The 20,749-nt window shown below is 54.7% G+C and overlaps 1 protein-coding gene across 4 annotated transcripts; it reads right to left on the bottom strand.

The window, feature by feature from the left end:
* Positions 1-270: 270 nt before the first annotated feature.
* CD34 (CD34 molecule) lies at positions 271-15,350 on the bottom strand. 4 transcript variants are annotated; one of them, XR_010723776.1, is made up of 9 exons: positions 15,031-15,350; positions 8,941-9,084; positions 7,747-8,036; positions 7,578-7,664; positions 5,224-5,371; positions 4,387-4,433; positions 3,404-3,568; positions 2,055-3,030; positions 1,814-1,901 (listed from the first exon to the last, which is right to left on the bottom strand). XR_010723776.1 is itself a non-coding variant. In XM_066203709.1 (8 exons), the coding sequence occupies exons 1-8, from the start codon at positions 15,080-15,082 to the stop codon at positions 1,701-1,703; spliced, it is 1,134 nt and encodes a 377-aa protein (XP_066059806.1). In that variant the 5' UTR covers positions 15,083-15,350; the 3' UTR covers positions 271-1,700. The 4 variants fall into 4 exon arrangements, 1 of the variants encoding a protein (XP_066059806.1); XR_010723777.1 differs by having other exon boundaries at positions 2,055-2,977; XR_010723778.1 differs by having other exon boundaries at positions 2,055-2,974.
* Between the last annotated feature and the right edge of the window lie 5,399 nt (positions 15,351-20,749).

Here is a 20,749-nt window from a genome sequence, read left to right as displayed (position 1 = left end):
ACTGTGCTCAGAGCCAGCCAGAGCCTTTAGTCATGGGATTTCTGCTGGGAAAAAAACCTCTCCGTGAGGCGTTGTCCTCCCATCCTGCTGGCAGCAGCCAGAGCCACGCACCCCGCGGGGATAAACACTCTGCTCTTCCAAGGACACAACGGAGAAGCCGGTTTTTTAGTACTTAATTATTTTTTCCTTTCCTTTTTTCTTTTTTTTTTTTTCTTTTTTTTTTTTTTTTTTTCAACCGGGATTATTTACAATGAGATCTGGGAGAAGCAATTCACACCAAAGCAAACAGCCTGGAATATTTTAATTGTGTTTGAGTGACTCTTGCACCCACAAGGAGACAGCCCCGGGTGGTGATGGATGCTGCTGTCATTGCTTTGAGCACTGTACCAGAAAAAAAAAAAAAAACAAACAACAAACCTTTCCCTCAGGTGTTCAGCACTGAGAGAAGTTGGGATGAATTCACTCGTGAGAGGGTTGATCAGTTCCAAGGGCCGTTTTTGGGCCTGTTTTGGGTGTGGAGGTCGCTGCTGGTGCTTGTGTTGAACCATCACCCCTCCTGGTCCGGCACCAGCAGAGCGGGGCTGGCACAGTCAGGGCTTTGGCTCCCTAAAAATCTGCTTGGGATGGGGGAACAAACCTGCCCTGGGTCCCTGGCTCCCACCAGCTGCCGGGAGCTCCATGTGGTTCCAGCAGCGTTTTCCCCAGGAGCAGGATCAGCACAGAGAGGGCTCAGAGCTGCTCCTGCTCCTGGGATTTGGTGCTTCCCCAAGTGAAATCCCTGCTCTTTGCTCATGGCCCTGCTGCTGGTGCAGAGAGAGGAAGGCCCATTGCAGAGCTGGGGGTTTGTCTCCCTCCCCTCCCTCTGGGAACCCTCTGGCACCTCTCCTGCCCAAATTCCTGCCCCGGGTGCCAGCAGGGAGAGGGTCCCAGACACCCAGAGCGCCCCACAGCCCTGCCCAGTGTTCTCCATCTCACTCAAGGGATAAATCCCTGGCTCTGCCCGTCACAATCCCCAGCCCCTGGCAGGACGAGGCTGGGGAAGGTTTTTTTCCTCTAAAAAAAAAACTTCAGGACACAGTCCTGGTAGGAGTCAAAGAGAAAGGAGTTGACATTTCAGCCTTCAATTCCATGTGGAAAGTTTCACAGAGCTTCAGCAGATTCTGCTGGAGTAGAAATAGTAGAAGGAGTCCTAAAGCACAGGAAGGGGTTAAATACCTGATGGTCTCAGGAAAGGAAGAAATCCTGCACTTAAACATAAAGATGAGATTATAAACAACTCTGTTAACCAAAAACTATCTGAAACCTGAGAGGCTTTTGTCGCTGCGATCCCAATTAAACTACTTTAGTCAGCCTAACATATTGCTCCCGGGAATCTGGGCTGCCTGGAGTCCATCTCTGCCTCTGCTTAAAAGCTGCGGAGGGCTAAGGGCACTTGCATTCGTCCTGTTGTTCCTCTAACAACAAAAGCAGAGAACAGCTGCAGAAAATTGTCCTGTGTGGTCAGTGAGAGGAGGAGGAGGAGGAGGCAGAGAAGCTGCTCTTTGGCAGCTCTGCCCCTCCGTGTGCTTTAGGCTGATTTTGAAGTTCTTCACGGGGACAATAACAACGATTCAGGAGGTCTGCAGTTCCCTGTGCGTCCCCGGAGATCCACTGCCCTGCCCTGCCCCGTCCCTGCGCTGCCGCGGCGGCTCCGGCCGCGGTCACATCTCGGTGTCGGCGGGGCTGTGCTGCCGGCCCGAGTGGCCGTTCTTGGAGCCCGCCTGGCCCGTCCCGTTCTCCTGCGTGCCCCCGTTGAGGTTGGGGAGGTTCGGCTTCTCCTGGAGCTCCGCGGGCTCCTGCGAGGGCGTCATCAGCATGGTGTTCCCCTGGCTGCCGCTCTCCGTGTAATAGGGGTCTTCAGCCTGGCGGGGACACAAGGGACACAGTCAGGGCGGGGAAAAGGTGCCGGGCTGAGGGCAGGGGCTGCCCGCGGCGCCCAGGCAGGAGGGACAGACAGCCACGGGTCAGGGCACTGCTCTCGCTGACAAGAAGGGGAGCAGAGGGCCTGAACCAACCCTGGAGCTGCCGTTTCCCCAGGAACTGCAGTTTTCCCTCCGACACCTGCAAGAGAAGCTGTCAGGTTTAGTTGTTTTCTCCTAACCGGGTTTTGGCGCCCACCTTGCCTTGGGACAGGAGCTCTGCCGGCCACTTTGGCCAAGGAGGAATCACCATCGAATGGAAATGGTGGAAATTGTCTCCTTTTCTCCCCTTGCCCTCCCTTTGAAGTGCAGGTGTGGCAGAAGTGCAGAACTTCACCTCAGCAGGGCTGTGAGGAGCAGGTGCCTCCGGAGGATCCAGGGCCTCCCAGAGCTGCCTCCATCCCCTCACAAGAATTCCCCAGACGTTGTGCAGCCCTGGAACTGGCAGTGGTGAGCCCCAGGTGGCAATTCCCAGCTGGAATTCCCTCAGCAGCATCCAGCACTGTCCAGGCTGGAGCTCACTCAGTCTCGTTTCCCTGGGTGGGCTGGACTCGCCTCACCTGGGGTTGGGTTGGCACGGCCGGGGGTTTCCACGGCACACACTGCCAGCATCAGGGACACGGGGCAGTGTCCCCGCCTCTGGCACGGGCATCTCCCAGCTCTGTGCTCTGGGGACATCCCTCCTGGCCAGGACACGCCCTGCCGGCCTCCCGGGACACAGCAGAAATCATGGCCCGGCCTCGCTTTACACAGGGCCACGTCCCCAAAAGTCACTGCTGGGGAGGAGTCCTCAGGGTCAGCCTACCTGGAAAAGGGGAGAATGGAAATAGGAAATGTCTGCCTCTTTCTTTCTTGATATGTTTTATTACCATGGCCGGTGGGGAGAAATTGCCTTTATTACAGCACGGGTACAGACACGGGGCTCACACAGCAATGGGAGTTAAAGGGCGTCACTTTTAATGGCACACTCGTAAGGTTGCAGTGGCTCTGGAGGGCTCTTGCTGGATGAGTTCTTACTGCTGAGCAAAAATGAGGGTTAGACCTCAGGAACGGGGCGGGGCAGCTGCAGGAGCTGGTTTTGGAAGACCAGAGAGGTTCCCCGTCAGTGCCCCCTGCCCTGCCCAGGCTGTCCCAGCACCTGGGGACACCCCGGGGGTGAGCACAGAGCCACAGGGGTGGGGATGTCCCTGTCCTGGACCTGGGGACACCCCGGGGGTGAGCACAGAGCCACAGGGGTGGGGATGTCCCTGTCCTGGACCTGGGGACACACCTGGGGGTGAGCACAGAGCCACAGGGGTGGGGATGTCCCTGTCCTGGACCTGGGGACACACCTGGGGGTGAGCACAGAGCCACAGGGGTGGGGATGTCCCTGTCCTGCCCCTCTGGACCCCCCTGTGCTGCCGGCCTCCTCTCTACCTGCGGCTCTGCCACCTGTAAGCACTGACCAGCCTCTCTCCCGCCGGGCTCCAGCTGCGCCGCTTCATCAGGAAATATCCAGCCAGCCCCAGGAAGGCCAGCAGCAGCCCAGATGTCACCAGGGCGATCAGGGTCTTCTGGGAAGAGTCCCGCTGGCTCCTCGCACTCTCCTTTTTGAGGGATTGTATTCCAAACTGGAGGAAAAAATAAAATAAAATAAAATAAAAAAGCACCAAAGGGAGTTGGGAGCGGGACAAACAGGAAACGTTTGCATCTGCTGCACAGGCTTCAAACAATGCTGCTCCTCACCTCCTTGGGAAACCGCACGTAATCAGAGTTGGGCTTTGCTGCCCCAGCCCTGGGAGCCCTCACGTCCTCACAGGCTCATTCCCAGCCTGGAGCCTCCTGTGGCACAGGAATTCTGTCCTCTGGAGCACACCCCGGGGCTCACCCGGCTGAGATCTCCCTGAGTGCTGCAGCTCTGCCATTTATACCCTGAGTGACACCCGGGGCTCAGCCCCCCGGGCCAGTGGCAGCCTCAGGGGAAGGAGGAATTCACTGATGTCAGCCTGGGCCTCTGAAGAAGCCAATTACATCCTGAGAGTCATTGCTGGGCTCCAACCCTTGCTGAGACAAGGCTACAGCATTTCCCAGAGCCAGCTCAAGCTTTTCTGCCCCCACGGCCTGTCCTGGTTCTCCCGTGCTGCGTCACAGCCTCGCTGGGGCTTGGCTCCAACCACAGAATCCCAGCCTGGTTTGGGTTGGAAGGGAGCTTAAAAATCACCCAGTGCCACCCTTGCCATGGCAGGGACACCTGGCACTGCCCCAGGGTGCTCCCAGCCCCGTCCAGCCTGGCCTGGGACACTGCCAGGGATCTCTACACTCCTCCAAATTAGGGGCAGGTTCAAGTCTCAGCATCTCCCTCAGCCTCAGCCGACCATCTAAAGCTCTCACCCCTCCAGCCCTCTGGCCAGGCATTTTTTTTGCAGGTGAATTTGCTTCAGGGGTTTACCTTTTCCCATTGAGTCTTCCGGAGCGTGCTCAGGAGTTTGTCAGGATCTGCAAGGTGGAAAACAGGAGAGGACATCACCCACGTCACCCACACGAGACACATCACACACATTGTGCATCCTGCTTCCATCCATTCCACCCACGGATCACACACCCTGCGCTCAGGGCACACCAAGGAGCCTGGCTGTGCACAGAGGAGCCAAGGTTGCCCCTGGAGGCAGTTCCACGCTCCAGGGATGCTGCAGGACCCCAGGAGAAAGAGCAGAATGGAGAGAGGCTGCGTGGTGATGTACCAGGCCCTGAGGGCTGACCTGCAACCTCCCAGAAACAGCTTTAAGATAATTGCGGGATGGCTGATCAGGAGCGCTTTGAAAAGCAAAAGGTTTTGACCAAAGAGAAAAGAACAAGCGATACAAAACCAAAACAGAAGCCGTGTGCAGGTGCAGGAAAGCCCCTCACACCCGGCTAAGACACCCCCAAAAGCCCTGAGCACCTCTGGGCTCCTTCTTAAGTACTCAATGTTTTAGGAGGGTTATTTGTCTGGTGCTCAATAGAAAGAACAGCTACAGAGACCAACAGGTGCCTTTGCCTTGGCACTGAACCAACCTCGGTAAGAAGGGCATGGAAGATTCTAGGTTTTCTTTCTTCCTTGAAAGCCTTGAGGCGAAACTGAAACCCTTTTCCTTATTTGGGAACATCCACTGGGGTGTGAGGATGCCGCACAGAACTGCAGAGGGGTTTCTCCTCCCAGGATCTGTCTCCTCCCCCAGGAGGAATCCCAGTCCCTCTGCCCACGGCATGACCTGTGGGTCACAGCCAAGCAGTGACCTGCACTGACCTTTCTCTCCTGTGAGGGTGAGGAGCAAACAGTCCCTGTCCAGGCTGGATGGGGTGAGTTTGATCTCGCAGGGGGAGGCCAAGCTGTGGGTTCCATTCTCACATATCGCTCGCCACAGATCCGCTCCCTTCCTCTCTACAAAGTCTTCCTGCGAAATTGTCAGAAAGAGCAGCCGTTAAACCGAGCAAACCGAGCCATGCCCTGCTGCTGGAGGTGTTGGGCTTTCCCATTCGAATTTTGGTGGCTCCTCTGTGCCCCGCAAAGCTGAGCTGGGTGTCAGACCCTCCCCTCCCACCGCAGCCCTGCCCACAGCCCCAACACCTTGGAGGTGGAGGTGCTCATTTCTCCTCTCTTAACCTAATGAGGAGGAATTAAACGGAGATATTATTAGCAACTCTCGAAAACGGCATTTACACAAAGCTAAATTTAGGCTCTGAATCGCATGGCGAGTCTCCCCAGTTTTTGGGCTGGAACAACTGAAGAGCCCTATTGTTCCAGACTCCCAGGCAGGGGCTGGGAAAGGAGGGAAATAACAAAGGAGCATTGAGCCTTCCTGTTTAGGAAATGTCTTCAGTGTTTTTGCTAGGTTGCTGATCAAAGGCTAGGTAAAAAACCCACAAATTTCTCACATTTTAGAGCTGAGCTGACGCTGGGGGTGGAAGAGGAAGAGGAGTGAGGAGCTGCAGCCTTTGCGGGCCAGTCTCTGTGTCAGACAGGATGGGCCTTCTCCTCGGGGAAAGGAGCCACAGCCAGGCTCAAAGACAAAGCCCAGCCTTGCTGAAACCCTTCCCAGCCTCCCTGACACCCTCCGGGCTGGGGACAGCGGCTGTGCCCACCCCAGAGACAGAGACAGCTCCAGGAGCCCTGCCCCGGGCTAAATCCCAGGAGAATCCCCCTTGTCCTGGGCTCAGTGCCCTCCTGCCTGTGCCCCGGGTCCCTCCATCCTCCGAGTCCCCCAAAACACGGGAACTCCTCCACGGGAGAACAACAAACAAATCATTTTCAGCTGTCTCTGTCGAGCTTGGCTCCGGGGGGGAGGAAGGCCAAGATGGAACAAGAGACCCGAGTGTGTATTTTCCTTTCTGTGCTGTGGAAAGAACTCATCGGAGTGTCAGAGTTTCCCTTCGCAATTAGCGGCGCCGGGTGCCAGCTGATTGCTCATTTGCCTCGGGAAAGGCCAGCAGGAGAGAGGGACACGCGGCCCCTCCTGGCTGCCGCCCTCCAGGACTGCTCTTTTCGGGTTCCCAGCCCCAGCCTGAGCCCCTGATCCCACCCCGGGGCTGCCGAGGGCCGGGCTCTGCTGCGGGCTGGGAAGCTCCAGAAAAGCCTGGTGGGAATTGGGGATGTTTGGGATGGGAGGGAGGGCTCGGCAGCGTGAGCTCTGAGTCTCTGGGATGCTCTGGGTGTGCTGTATCCGTATCCACATCCATCCGTGCCCAGCCGGGCTCAGAGCCCACTAGATGGCATCTGAGATCGGGCTCCCGCAGGACTTTCCCTGCGGATTCCTGCTCCGGTGCAGCCCCCGTAAACAGGAACGAGCCTAAATGCCATTGAATCGCTCATCTGCGGAGGAAACCAAGTCAGACTCAGTCATCCTCTGCGGCAGCGGCGTGGCTCAGTGACAAACCTAAAATCGTGTGGTTTAGGTGCATTTCACAGCCAGGGCGTTGTTGCCTCACAAGATCCAACCCAGGCCACCCTCTGGGGCAGGCTGTGCCTGCAGTGGGGAAGGTTTCTTCCTCCCACCCACAGCAGACCCCTCGCTGCTATTAAAAATTCCTTGTTATTGGTGCACAGGGCCAAGGACGGTCACAGAGAGCCTGGGATTCCCGCAGGAGCTGCTGGGGCCACTGAGCAGCTCCTTCCAATGCCCTGTTTTCTTTCCTAGGCCACTTGGCAGGACAAAAAAGGGCACCTTTGTTCCCAACAGGGAAGAGGAAGAAGAAGAACAAAGGCAACTTCCTGCTGGACACGCTGGGAGATGCTTTAGAAGCTGAGCTGACCCCAGAGCTCAAAGGAAAAAGGAGGATTTGTGCAGCTGGGAGGTCGCGTTTCCCCTGGAACCGCCGTGGTCCCTTTGGATCCACCCCTTTGGGATCCTCCTGGGACCAGCCCCTGCTGCACCAGCCCAGGGGTCACTGATGGGGGGTCCCCACCCCAAAGAGCCCCCCCGGGGTGCTGGGTGACCCCAGTGCTGCAGGACCCTCACAGCGCCCCCCAATGCTGGGTGACCTCACTACTGCAGCACCCCAGTGACCCCAGTGACCCCAGTGACCCCAGTGACCCCAGTGCTGGGTGACCCCCGCAGCCCCCCCTCTGCACTGTGTCCCCCCGGGGCCACGCGGGGCACTCACGCAGCTGCGGGACTCGAGCTGCAGGCAGACGGCTCCGGTGTCACCGTGGTCCCTGGCGCTGTGGCAGCCGATGGCGGGGAGGGCACGCTGCAAGGGAGAGCACAGAGCGGTGTGGTGGCACTGCCCCGCTTGGGGACAGCCCAGCCTCCCCGGCCGGCCCCGGGCTCACCTCGGGGCTGTCCCCGGCTGCGTGCGGGGCCGTGGTGGCCGCTGGCACGGCAGGATGCTCCGGGCTGGCCGCAGGGCTGCTCCTGCCCTCCGTGGAGCCCCAGGTGTCGGCGCTGCCCCCGGGCTGTGTCGGGGGGCTCTGCGTTGTGGGGACCCCCGGGCTCCCGTGCGGCCCCGGGGAGGAGCCCGGCAGCGCTGTGGGGGCCGAGCTGGGCTGGGGGCTGCTCCTCAGCTGCCCCTGGAGCTCTGATGATGTCGGGCTGGTGGCCACGGAGCTGGCTGTGGCTTCAGCTTGGAGGGAATGCAGAGAGGAGGTCACAGACAGACCCCAAACCCCGAGAGCTGCGCGCCGTGACTGAAGGACAATTTTGGCAATATTGGTTTGTCACAGCCAGCAGCAGCACCAGGGGTCGGTGGCTCTCCAGGAACCCTCTCCAGCCCTGGTCCTGCTGCCTGTTTGTCACACACAGCCCCTGGTCAGGGCACAACGGGCTCATCACCAGGGCCAGGGTGCCACCGCCCACCCCAGGCATTGCCCCCAACCCTCCTGGGCCCTGACCCCAAACAGCTCCAGGGAAAGGCTCCCTGAGCGCCCTCATCCCCTCAGAGCCCTTCAGAGCCTGGGCTGGGCCTCCCATCAGGGAATCACACACTGGTTTGGGCTGAAGGGACCTTAAAACTCATCCAGTGCCACCCCTGCTGTGGCAGGGACACCTCCCACTGTCCCAGGCTGCTCCAAGCCCCAGTGTCCAACCTGGCCTTGGACACTTCCAGGGATCCAGGGGCAGCCACAGCTGCTCCGGGCACCCTGTGCCAGGGCCTGCCCGCCCTCCCAGGGAACAATTCCTGCCCAATATTTAATTGAAATCTCCCCTCCTGCAGCTTAAATCCATTCCCCCTTGTCCTCTCCTCCCAAAGGGTCTCTGCCAACACGTGTGCTGAGATAAACGTGACTGAGCTTTTTGTTTTGGCCAGGATGGGGCTGAGCTGCCCGGGTTGGGGGTCCCCCGGTGGGATTCTTTTGGATGCAATTAAAGCCTTTGACCATCCCCAGCCTCTTTTTTTGAGAGCACGAACCATGCCTTAACAGTGCGGGCCTGTTAATAAATCTAATATTAGATTATAATACTTAATAAATCTAATTATTGACACAGAAGCTACCAGGAATTACAGAGGGAACCAAGGGAGAGGTTACCAGAGGGTGGTTTGGCGCTGCTGGGGTGTCCCGTGGCACTGGTGGCAGTGGTGGCGGTGCTGGCTGTCCCAGCGCTGGTGTCCCCCGCTGTCACAGCCGTGGCTGTCAGGGTGGGGGGGTCTGTCGAGCTCTCAGCAGCACAGCCTGAGGGGAGAGGAAGCTCTTAGGGGCTGCTGGACCCCCAGCCCAGCCCTGAGCCCCTGGGGGAAAGCAGGAAAGGTTTAGCTGCTCTCCCAAATTCGCTTTTTCTTGCCCCAAACTGGCAGGAAGATTTGGGGTGCATCTGGGAGAGGCTCAGGGGTGAAATTTTCATCCAGGTGAGCACCAGCCCCTCGCAGGGGCTCCTGCAGGAGGAGAAGGACGGGCTGGTTCCCACCCTCACCCCACCCCAAGCTCACTGGTGGGTGCACAAAGCTCTGCACAAAGCTGGATTTCAGAGTAGCTTGGGTTTGTAATCCTGGGAGGAAAGCATCAAGCCTTGGAAGAGATCACTGCTCTGCCTCAGGATAGATAAGTTGGATTTACAGTTGCAGGCACGATCTCAAAGTAAATAGAAACATTCCCACTGGCTCGGGATCAGCCCTGACTCATGAGCGAAAACATCTTTGGAGGTAAAGCAGAATGTTTGCAGAGTGGTTTGCTGGTCTAACTTAAAGTTTATATATTGCTTCCTGCTGCCTCACAGAGACGACACTTCCAGCTTTTCCTTCTGGAACGAGCTGTGTGAGACAGTGAAAATGCTTTTCTCTCCATTCCTACAACCTTCCCTCTCTCCAGGACCCATTCCCACTTTTAACAAACAGCTCCAGTCTCTACCCCAGGGCTCTTGGTGTTTAAGATTCTTATCCAGGCACTAAAGAGAAAATCATACAGAATGTGTTGTTTCATTTGTAGCTCTGCCCAGGGGAGCCCCAGCTCCAAGAAAAGTTACTTCATCCTCCCAAACCACCCTGAGAGATGGAGCAGCTCTGGCAGGTCCCGAGCAGGATCTGCTGCCAGGGAAAGAGCACTGGGCACGGGGGGCTGGGGGATTGGGATGGGGATGGCCTGGCAGGAGCTGCTGTGTCGCCACACAGCGCTTGGCTGGCCAGCTGCACAGAGCCTGCAGGGCTGCTCAGGGCAGAGCCCCGGGTCAGAGCCCAGCCCCAGGTCACCGGGGTTTCGCTGTGAGGGGTAGGGCCAGAGCTGCTCTGCTGCTCCTGCTGTGGGAGGCTGGGCCAGAGGGGAAACGTGGGGGCCAGACGGGCCCTGTGGGGCTGCCCACACTGGTGTTGCCCACCCTGATCCATCCCATCCTGATCCATCCTATCCATCCCATCCCATCCTATCCATCCCATCCTGATCTATCCCATCCATCCCATCCCATCCTATCCATCCCATCCTGATCTATCCCATCCATCCCATCCCATCCTATCCATCCCATCCCATCCATCCCATCCTGGTCCATCCCATCCCACCCCGCAGCTGCTCCGGGGGGGCCCTGCTGTGGGCTCACTGCAGGTGTCTGGAGCTGGAATTCAGGTTCTGGCACAGCTTTTCTTTCAGGGGGAGAAGTTCCCTCTTCTCCAAGACAATCCACTTCCAGCTGGTGAAATCAGCGAGTTTTCCTGATGACTTTTAACAAATCAAAAGCAGGAGGCACAGAACAAGGAGCCAGAGCCAGGCTCCACTCACAACTCCTGTTTTCCTGGCCAGGAGCAGGAAATTTTACATCACCAGAACAATGCAGAGCCTGCGCCTGACCTCCCCAAGTGCCACAGCCACCCCAGCACCTCTGAACCCTTCCAGATGTTCGTAAAGCACCTGAGGAATTTCCAATCAAAGCCTTTTCAGCGCTGAGTATTGCAATGGAGGCCTGGCCGTTGCTCAGTGTAATTTGGGAGAGGAGCTGTCACTCTGGATTTCTTTTCCTTGCCTCTCTTGGAGCATGTGCAGGAGCTTTGCCACAAAACGTGGATGAGTTTTTTTTGGTTTTTTTTTTTTTTTTTTTTTTGTTTTGTTTTTTTTTTTTTTGTTAAATCTTTGGGCTCATGAGATAAATAGTGATCCAGATGTGGGCTGGATAATCCACGTGGTGCTCAGCTAAAGACGGTTATTTATTGCACCATACATTTTTAATGGCTTCATTAAACTTTGTCAATTTGTTAGGATTGAGGGTTTAGAGTTTGAGCCGAGCTATTTATTAACCTGGGAGAAATCTTCACCTGGCAATGCAAGCACATGCAAGAGCAAAACCATGCAGGGATGGGGAAGAAAATTGCACTTTCACAGCACCCATTGTGTTCACCCGCCCAGGTTTTAAAAAGTAAATTATTTTTTAAAGATATTTTAATAATGGGGCTTAGGGAGGATTTTTGATTGAATAAAGAAAAGGCAACAATAGAAATGTTAAACTTGCTCCGAGACTCATCCCTGAGCACCAAGCCAGGGCCACAAAACTGCAGTGGCAAAGGTTCAGGAAAGAGAAGGAAAGTTTCCGTCGTTGGATCCCAATTCTGCACCCACAGCAAACAAAACAGGGGGAGGTGAATCCCACTGGGAATCTCCGGGCAGGACCTGCCCCTCCTGAGCTGATCCTGCCTCAGATCTCTTGGTTCACCTCTGGCAAACCTTCTGCTCAGCCCTGGGCTCGTTGGGCACCTGACACACAAACCCTGGCCCAGGGCAGCTCCTCCAGCTCTGTCCTTGGCAGAGTTTATTCCCAAGCTCCGGGAGAGCTCCAGGGATGCCCCGAGCTGGCACCAGGGCCCTGCTGGTCCCAGGGCTGCAGAGGAGGGTGAGGAACCAGGGGATGGAGAACAGGACAGTGCAGAACCACGGGATGCAGGGGAGGATGGTAAAGGGACCGGGGGATGGAGGAGAGGAGTTCTGGAACCACAGGATGTAGAAGAGGAGGGTGAAGAACCAGGGAATGTAGGAGAAGAGGGTCAAGGGATCACAGGACACAGGAGAGGAGCTCTGGAGCCCTGGGATGCAGGAGAGGAGCTCTGGGATGCAGGAGACGAGCCCTGGAGCTGTGGGATGCAGAGCCCTGGAGCTGTGGGATGCAGAGCCCTGGAGCTGTGGGATGCAGAGCCCTGGGGCTGGGGGATGCAGAGCCCCGGGGCTGGGGGATGCAGAGCCCTGGAGCTGTGGGATGCAGAGCCCTGGAGCTGTGGGATGCAGAGCCCTGGAGCTGGGGGATGCAGAGCCCTGGAGCTGTGGGATGCAGAGCCCTGGAGCTGTGGGATGCAGAGCCCTGGAGCTGTGGGATGCAGAGCCCTGGAGCTGTGGGATGCAGAGCCCTGGGGCTGTGGGATGCAGAGCCCTGGAGCTGTGGGATGCAGAGCCCTGGAGCTGTGGGATGCAGAGCCCTGGGGCTGGGGGATGCAGAGCCCCGGGGCTGTGGGATGCAGAGCCCCGGGGCTGGGGGATGCAGAGCCCTGGAGCTGTGGGATGCAGAGCCCTGGGGCTGTGGGATGCAGAGCCCCGGGGCTGGGGGATGCAGAGCCCCGGGGCTGGGGGATGCAGAGCCCTGGAGCTGTGGGATGCAGAGCCCTGGAGCTGGGGGATGCAGAGCCCTGGGGCTGGGGGATGCAGAGCCCTGGAGCTGTGGGATGCAGAGCCCCGGGGCTGAGGGATGCAGAGCCCTGGAGCTGTGGGATGCAGAGCCCTGGAGCTGTGGGATGCAGAGCCCCGGGGCTGTGGGATGCAGAGCCCTGGAGCTGTAGGATGCAGAGCCCTGGGGCTGTAGGATGCAGAGCCCCGGAGCTGTGGGATGCAGGAGAGGAGCTCAGGAGAGGAGCCAGCCCCGGCTCCCCGCAGCAGCCCCTCCAAGGACTCCAGCCGGCATTACTCACGCCTTCCCAGCTCCGCAGCTCTCAGCCATGTGGCAGGAATTCAAGCGGGTGGAGCCCTCTTCCCTCTGGAAATATCTGATAAAAATCCCTTCCCTCCCCCTTTTCCTTGGCCCGGACAGGATGTGGGTGTGGGGCTGGGGGGCCGGGGGAGCCCCCCGAGCTGCCCCACCAAAGCCCAGCTGCTGCTCCCAGCCTTTCCTTGGGATTGGGGCCTCTGGGGCAGCCCAGGAGCTCAGCACCTTCCCGGGGTTGAGATTTCTCCTGGCTGGAGCAGCAGCCTCTAAAGGATGTTAAACTCGAGCAGCTGGAAGTTTTAAAGTCTCTTTTTCCCCCCCCCTTTCCTGATATTCAGAACTTTCACAAGCGTTGCAAAAGGAGTGGAGGAAAGAAAGAACGTGTGAAAGTGGCAGGAAAAGAGATTTTTTCTAAAAACCAAGCTTGGCAGAGATGAATGAAAAAAAGTATATATAAAAGAAAGATGAAAGGTTAAGTAAAAGAAATAAAGAGGTTTTTATTAGGTACAAATGCAATCCATGCTCCCTTTCCCATGTTCCCTCTGAGACAAGCACAGGACAGCTCTCCATGTGCTTTATCCATGCCCAGTTTTCCACCACGAGCTGCTCACAGCGTCCTCCCAGGAGCTTGGGAGGCTCTGGGAACTGCAGCCCACTCCGCACACCAGGGGTGGCTGCAAACCTCTCCTGGAAACTCAGCAGGAAGCCCAGAGAACCAGGAGGAGCATTCCCCGGGGATTTGCTGCCCTTGAGGTCGGGTTTCCCTGGGGATTTGCTCCTGTGGGGTTGGACCAGGCTGCTCCTGGCTCCCGGAACCCAAACTCCATCCTCCCCACACCACATCCACACACAACGTTTGTAGGACTCCTGTCCCAGTGTGTCGCAAAGGGTTGGGTTTTTTGGTTTTTTTTTTTTCCTATAAAACACGTGGCTTGAGCTGAAGGTGTCCTGGGAGCAGGAGGAGCCCGGTGCTCCCACCCTCAGCAGCTCTGCCAGGAGCAACTCGAGCCCAAACCCACAGAGTTGGGATTTCCACGGGAATTGCACAACTGGAGCCTTGGGTGGGTTCCCTGGGGTTCCCCACGGAGCTGAGGAACAAGCAGAGCCCCGAGGATGAGCTGCCTGAGTTTTTTTCCCAGCAGCTACAACCTCCTCCTCTTTCCAGGCAGGAATATCCTACAGGGATGATGGCCATGGGCTGTGCAAGGACATTTTCAGCATTAAAGCTGCTGCCCAGTGGCTTCGTCCTTCAAAATCCCGGGTTTTTATCACTTCCCCATCACTTTTGTTTTGTACAAGGAACTCGAGGTTTGAGGCTCAAGGTTCCCTCACACCTTTGTCTCACACCCTCACTCGGTTCAGCCCAACCTCACAGTGCTGAATGTCACTTTTCTCAAATAAAATTGAGGTTTTTTTTTTTTTTTCAATTCCTGTAAAATTAACACGGACTGGAGGGTCAGCCAGCAGCTCAGGTGAGCAATTTACCTGGGCAGCCAGGGGAACATGAAAGGAGCTCTGTGAAACAGGAGAACAAATCCCAGAGAATTCCGGCAATGGATTCTCGTCGCTCACATTCGTGTGAGCAAGAAAAAATTACATTTGAGGAGACACCCGCAGGCTCCTGGCTCCTGTCCCAGCACACCAGGCAACACACAGAGTGCTGCTTCACTTTTTTTAGTCCCTTTTTTTTATTATTATTACCTCATGGCTGTTGGGTTTGGGACAAAAATGATAATATTTCCCTAAAATACAACCCTTTAAAAAGTAGCACCTAAGAGGAAAAAAAAAAAAAATCTCGGCGCTGTTATTCATTGCTTCATATGATGAATATTTGAGGAGCTGCAATAGGAGATTTTAATATTTATGGAGATTCATTTGATTTTCAGCAAATGTTTAGTTCCAACCACAAAACAAAAGCGTGGCTCGTTTACACCCGAGCAGGCTGAGAGACAACTTGAACTGTGGCTGCACTCCTTGCCTGCTGCATTCGCATCCCCTCGTGTTAACCAGGATTTTGTGGGGAGTTCAGATCCCCATTCCTGTCCTTTCCAGAGCAGCAGTGAGGTGTTTTGGTTTTTTTTTTTTCCCCCAGCACACGGGGATGCTGATGCTGCCCTGTGAAATGTCACCGCGGGGTTTTTGGGTGGCACCGAATCCCAAACTCCTGGAGAAGCATCTTCCCTCCCCGAGGAGCTGCCTGCTGTGACCCGGGGAGGGTTTGGGGCATCGATACTCACCAGCCAGCTCCAGCAGGCAGACGGCGATGCAGAGGAGCTGCCTCCACTTCATGGCTGGGGGAGTTCCCAAAAAATCGGCGTTCCCTGTTCCCGGAGCTGCGGGATCCGGCCGGGACAGCGCCGGGGCTCCTCAGCCCTGCAGCAGCTCTGAGCTCATGCGGCTTGGTTGGAGTTCAAGCCTTTGAGATCACTCACTTGTGGGGTGGGTTTCTCCTTCAGGGGCTGTGCTTGTGGTGCAGGACGGGCGAGGTGGAGTTTTCTCCGCTTTGATTTCCCAGTTTTTATAGAGTTCGTGGCAACCTCACTATCACTTAGGTAATTTTCTCCTCCCCGCTTTCCTGCCAGCGGCTTCAAAACAAACAAAAGATCGGCCCTCTCCCCAGCGAAGGATCCCAAAGGCTCGCCGGGATTAACCCTTTCCTGAGAGCTGCTGCCTCCCTGGCCCAGGGAAGGCAGGGACACAGCCTGATCCAGCCGGGTGCCGGGATTGCAGCCCGGAGCAAACACAGCCCTGAGCCTGCGGGGATGTGGGGCAGCCCCGGGTCCGGCCCAGCCAGCCCCAGCGCCGCGGAAAACAGGGGAACGCTGGAAATGGGCTTCGGAATCAGAAATGTTCTCAGCAAATTAAGCGAGGAACTCAGGGATGTGAAATCAGCGCTGACCTGAAGAGAAGTGACTCCATTAGCTCCACTAAATTGACTCCAGTCAAGCAGGGAGCACGGACGAGGTGGGTTAGAGAAGGTCTGGGGCAGGGAAAAACCCACAGGCAGAAACTTTGGCGTTAAAGCTGCGGCAGGAGCGGGGTGGGAGGGCAGTAACTTCCCCGAGCTCGTTAGGGATGGTTTGTGGGAGCCCCGGGAGCAGCACAGAGCTCTGACTGCAGGTTTATTACCAGGCTGAGCCTCACCGAGTGAGAATTTTGGCTCTCTGCTTCTTGAGTGACTGCACTGCAGACACACGTGGGAGCAGCTCGGGAAGGGCAGGGTGAGGGATGCTCTGTGGGAATGTTCATCCCTGGAATGCTCCAGGCCAGCCTGGATGGGATTTGGAGCAAGCTGGGATAGTGGAAGGTGTCCCTGCCCATGGCACGGGGTGGAATGAGAGGATCCTTAATTTCCCTTCCAACCCAAACCAGTCTGGGAGTCAAATTTTTGGCCTTTGGGTATAAAAAGAAAATTGGAGATGAACAGTTGGGAAACTCAGCTTTAGCTCAGTATTAATTCCATCTTTTTTTTTTTTTTTTTTTTTTTTTTTAACTGGATGACGAGGTGACTAAAGGAGTCATTGGGAACAGGAAATCAAAAAATGAGGTGGACAGGAAAAAAAAAACCAACTGTGGAAAGAAGGATGAGGAAGCTCTTACTCAATGTATTATCTTTTTGTGGATGTTCCTGAAACACTTCTACAGTCACAGAGTCACAGAAACTGCTTTGGGTTCTCAGGGACATGAAAACTCATCACCAAGCCCCTGCCCTGGGCAGGAATGGCCGTCATTTGGCTACAGCCAGAAAAAGATTAAAAAACACACACACACAAAAAAAGGACAGGATGGTGCTCCCTACAAAGAAATCCTCAAACATCATTTCCACATTCATTGTAGGACAAAATTCCAGTAGCTTTTGCTTTTAGCATAGCACAGGAGTTGGATGAGATGATGTTTGAACGTCCCTTCCAGCTCAAAGCCTTCTGCGGTTCCGTGGCAGGAAAATGTTTCTTGGAAGGAAACATCTGTGGCTCAGCAAAGGCCTCCAACATCTATATAAAGATTTCTATTATGTACAGTAATCTATTACTGACTGACAGGGACACACAGCTCTGTTAAAGGCCAAAATGTCCCGGTAAAATGTGGTTTAAAACCTGAGTGTGGGCACAGCCCTGCTGACTCCAACAGCTCCCACCAAGAATTTTCCCTTTTGTCCCTTTCTTCCCTCCCTCAAACACACACACACACACATTGGGAAGTGCCTGACTCAGTGTGGAACCAGGTTTTACATTGCATATCAGCCCAGAAAATGAATTCAGAGATGAAATGTGAAAGGCAGAGGGAGACAAGCGTCTGATTTAAATAACAGATATGTTTTTGTCTATGAAAGCGAGAATTTGGGCCGTATAACAGAACTAAGAATCAGAGTGATAGATCCATGGAGTATTTTGGGTAGAAAAGGATGTTAAAGACCATCCCATTCCACCCCTGCTGTGGACAGGGACACTTTCCACAACTCAGGCTGCTCCTGGATGAAAGAAACAAACGGGATCAACCGGGTTTGGCTGCTGGGTTTGTCTCACCTTTCAAAACCAGACCAGAAATAGAGAGCTGGACTAAAAATAGGCCACGACCGGCTCTGGCACGGGAAGCTCGTGGGTTTGGTTTCCAGTGGAAGCTGGTTTGGATTGGAACGACATTCCCCATGTCAGAGATGTGGGATTTCATCCCTGTTTGTGCACTACCCATGTCAGAGCATCCCACAGAACTCCTTTTGAGTGAAGCACAGGGAAATCCAACATTTCCTCAAAGGGAGAGCCACAAACCCACAAAATGAGAGACTTATTAAGATTATTCTTTAACTGAATGCACTGGCCTCAGAGGGTTTCTGTGGACAGATCTAGGGATGATTCCATCCATCCAACCACTCAGGTTTTTGAGCCTGGGTGTTCCTGTGGCACAGGAATTGCTGTGCTGGACACGTGGGACCCTCCTTCCCCCCAAGATGACAAAAATCTGACCCAGCCTAACAAGGAGCAGGCCAGGCTTTGTTGTTGGATGTCTCTGTGCACACACCTCCCAGCAGATCCTAAACATCCCAAACATCCAGCTGTGCCCAGGCCCTGCAGTTATTCCGGTTCATCCCACCGTTTCTCATGGACACAACTCTCCCTTGAAACTTGCTCAAAGCGACTCGAGCGTGTTGCAAGCAAATCCCACGGAATTATTTCCTCTCCCCCAGAGCCCCCAACACGTTTTTATAGCCAGGAATTGCAAGGCTACGACAAGGAACATGCCCTTGAATTATCTCGCAGCACTCAGCATCAGCTGTATCAGGTTAACCACGCCTGAGCCAACTCCAACCCCAACATTCGTGGGATCAAGTGTCCAAATTTCATCCAGCCCGGCGAGGAAGGCTCGCTCACACGGGCTGGGATTTTCTCCAAGCGTTTAAGGGTGATTGAATTTAATTGTGAATGATGCAATAGACATATGGCTGCGGAGCTATATGCCAGGAAACATGTTTTCTATAAGTGTTTTAGCAGGCAGATGGCACACAATGGTTTCGCTGCAGTCATTTCCTCACCTCTTTAAAAGTTCCTATTTCGGACGGATGAAATAATCCCATTCCCACCGTCCTCCCAAGGCTGCAGCTCTGCTGACCCAGAGGATGTGCAGTGTCTGAGGGCTATTTCTGTGCAAAACCACATCAAATAAATCAACCTTACACCATTCACGAGTTTCAAAGCATTTTAATAACTTTTCCCACTTAAACTGGAGCGGGTAGTAACTCTCCACAGCACTTCCAGAGGCACGTGGAGGCACTTGGAGCCGGGGAAACCCCAAAAGACACGAGTTCTGCATCCCAACCCTCAGCCTGTGCAACCAGACTGCCCCAAACCCAGACAGAGCAGTTCCTCTCCTACATCCTCAGCCCCCAAAAACTGCGGGTGGAGGAGGAGGAGATGCTGCAGGAGGAGATCCAGCTTTGGGAATGGTGGGCAGCCAGAGCAGAGCATGGAGCTGCAGATAAAATGGGATTTTGTGAAGTCTTGGGTTGTTTCTCCAAGGAAAATGCTGGTGGGATCACATCTGCTTTGGGGCAGCACCAAATCCTGCCCAGGGCTGAGGAAGGGCAGCTCCTGTCACTGCAGGAGAACGCAAACTCTGCCCTGAGCAGGCAATTCCTGAGGGATGGGATGGCGGGATCCAGTTCCTGAGGGATGGACTGGTGGGATTCAGTTCCTGAGGGATTGACTGATGGGATCCAATTCCTGAGGGATGGACTGATGGGATCCAATTCCTGAGGGACTGACTGATGGGATTCACCCAAAAAAAGGACAAAGAGCCCCAAAGCTGCCCTGATAGCATCATCCCTATTGTGATTTCCTTGAAAACTTGTCGTCCTTTTGTTTTGTCGCGCTGGGATTTGCAGTGTGGAGTAATTAACTGTATTGTAACTCTTGGGGCAGGAAATGCTTCCTTCAGAAACTCCTGCCAGGGCATCCTTTGTGGGAAGGCAGCTCTGGAGAGGTTTTTGCCTCAATTTCTGCACCGGAGTGTCCTCAAGAGCTCTGAGAGTGCCCTGGAGACTTGGAGGTGCTAAAAGGTCTCCCTGAATCCTTCTTTTCTTTTTCCTCCAGGTTCTCAGGATTTCAGTGGGAGCCATTCCCCTCACAGCTCCAAAACCACAGTTCGAGGGGGTTTTGGGATGAGTTTCAGGGCTGTTGCTGAATTTTCTTGTTCCCTTTGCTGCCGCTTTTGCTGTGCTGATGAGGAGATATCATCTCCTCGGGCCTCCTTCTTCCCGTCTCAAATCCAGGAGGGATTCCTCTCCAGGACAACAAAGGGCTTTATTTAGCCCTGCTGCTGGGGCAGCCTCGCTGGTTTCCTGCCTGTGCTGCTCCGTGTGCCACCAACTGTTTCCAGGTCACTCCAGCGGCTCCGTGCCCATCCTGTGCCAGAATTCCTTTTATTTATTTTTTTTTCCCCACCCAAATCCCTGTTCCTGCTGGGAAAAGCATCACCTCCTGGCGGGCTGCGGGGTTTGCCCCTTCTCGCCTTATTTTTCGGGGCGATTCCTCCGGGCTCGTTCTGCTGCAGGAGAATTTTCCTCTGGGGAAGAGTTTCCTGGAAAAACGTTTAAGTGCCTTTGATTTCCACGGCAGCCCGCCCCTCAAAGCGGGATTAAAGACCTGGGGACGGCCCGCAAAGCGCCGAGCGCACAGGAGGCAGTAAATGAGCAGCGCCTTGATTAGATTGGAACCAACAGGCTCGGAGTGAAAGTTTCAGGCAGAAAACTCCTCAGCCATCGCTCCAGCAGATGGTTTGCCTGACTGGAGTCGTGTGCGCACTTCAGATTTGCTTTATTATTTGAAGATATTGATTTTAGCAGAGCGATCATACCGAGCAATTTGTTTTAATAGACCACTTTTATTAACAGTGTGGTAGGCTTGCAGCAGTCATGCATCTTCCTTTTTCTTTTCTTTTTTTTTTTCTTTTTTTTTTCTTTCTTTTTAAGATTTCCAAGAGCTTTTTGGAATAAAATATACGATCTGAAGAGCAGAAGCCCGAGATTCTGAAGGGCTTTTTTTTTCAGCTGTTTCTCTCGGAGAAACGATTCTGCTCTGTGTAAGTGGGTGAGTAGTAGCTGTGCAAGAGGGTGATGAATAGCAGAGCACAGTTAAATGTGGTCAGAAGGGTTATGAAGAAGAATTTGCTCAAGTTAAAAAAATTAGAGAATATATATATATAAACCATATATATACGTGTGGGTTTTAATTCTAAACCAAATATTTTAATTGTTATCCCATCCCTGGAAGCGTCCAGGGCCAGGTTGGAGAGAGCTTGGAGCAACGTGAGAGGATGGAAGGTGTCCCTGCCCATGGCAGGAGTGGAACTGGAGGATTTTAAAGGTTCTTTCCAACCCAAACCACCCTTGAATTTTATGATAATCCCTTGGGAAGGGTAAGTAAGTGAATTACCCATCTCTGCAGGGTGCAGCTGTGTCCCAGA

Source organism: Chamaea fasciata, unplaced genomic scaffold, assembly GCF_029207755.1.
Source record: "Chamaea fasciata isolate MVZ Bird 193981 ecotype frontalis unplaced genomic scaffold, bChaFas1.0.hap1 SCAF_25, whole genome shotgun sequence".
Lineage (NCBI taxonomy): Eukaryota > Metazoa > Chordata > Aves > Passeriformes > Sylviidae > Chamaea > Chamaea fasciata.
The sequence above is the reverse complement of the archived record's forward strand: the minus strand, read 5'-3'. Positions and strand labels throughout refer to the sequence as shown.

Bases quoted from the DNA above. Each gene is read 5' to 3' on its own strand.
- CD34 (XM_066203709.1), bottom strand. From the start codon at position 15,082: ATGAAGTGGAGGCAGCTCCTCTGCATCGCCGTCTGCCTGCTGGAGCTG. The intron at 3,569-4,386 runs GTAAACCCCTGA...TTTTTCCTCCAG, and splicing joins GGAAGACTCAATGGGAAAAG to TTTGGAATACAATCCCTCAA. The intron at 1,902-3,403 runs GTCAGTGCTTAC...TGTCCCCGCCAG, and splicing joins GCCCGGCGGGAGAGAGGCTG to GCTGAAGACCCCTATTACAC.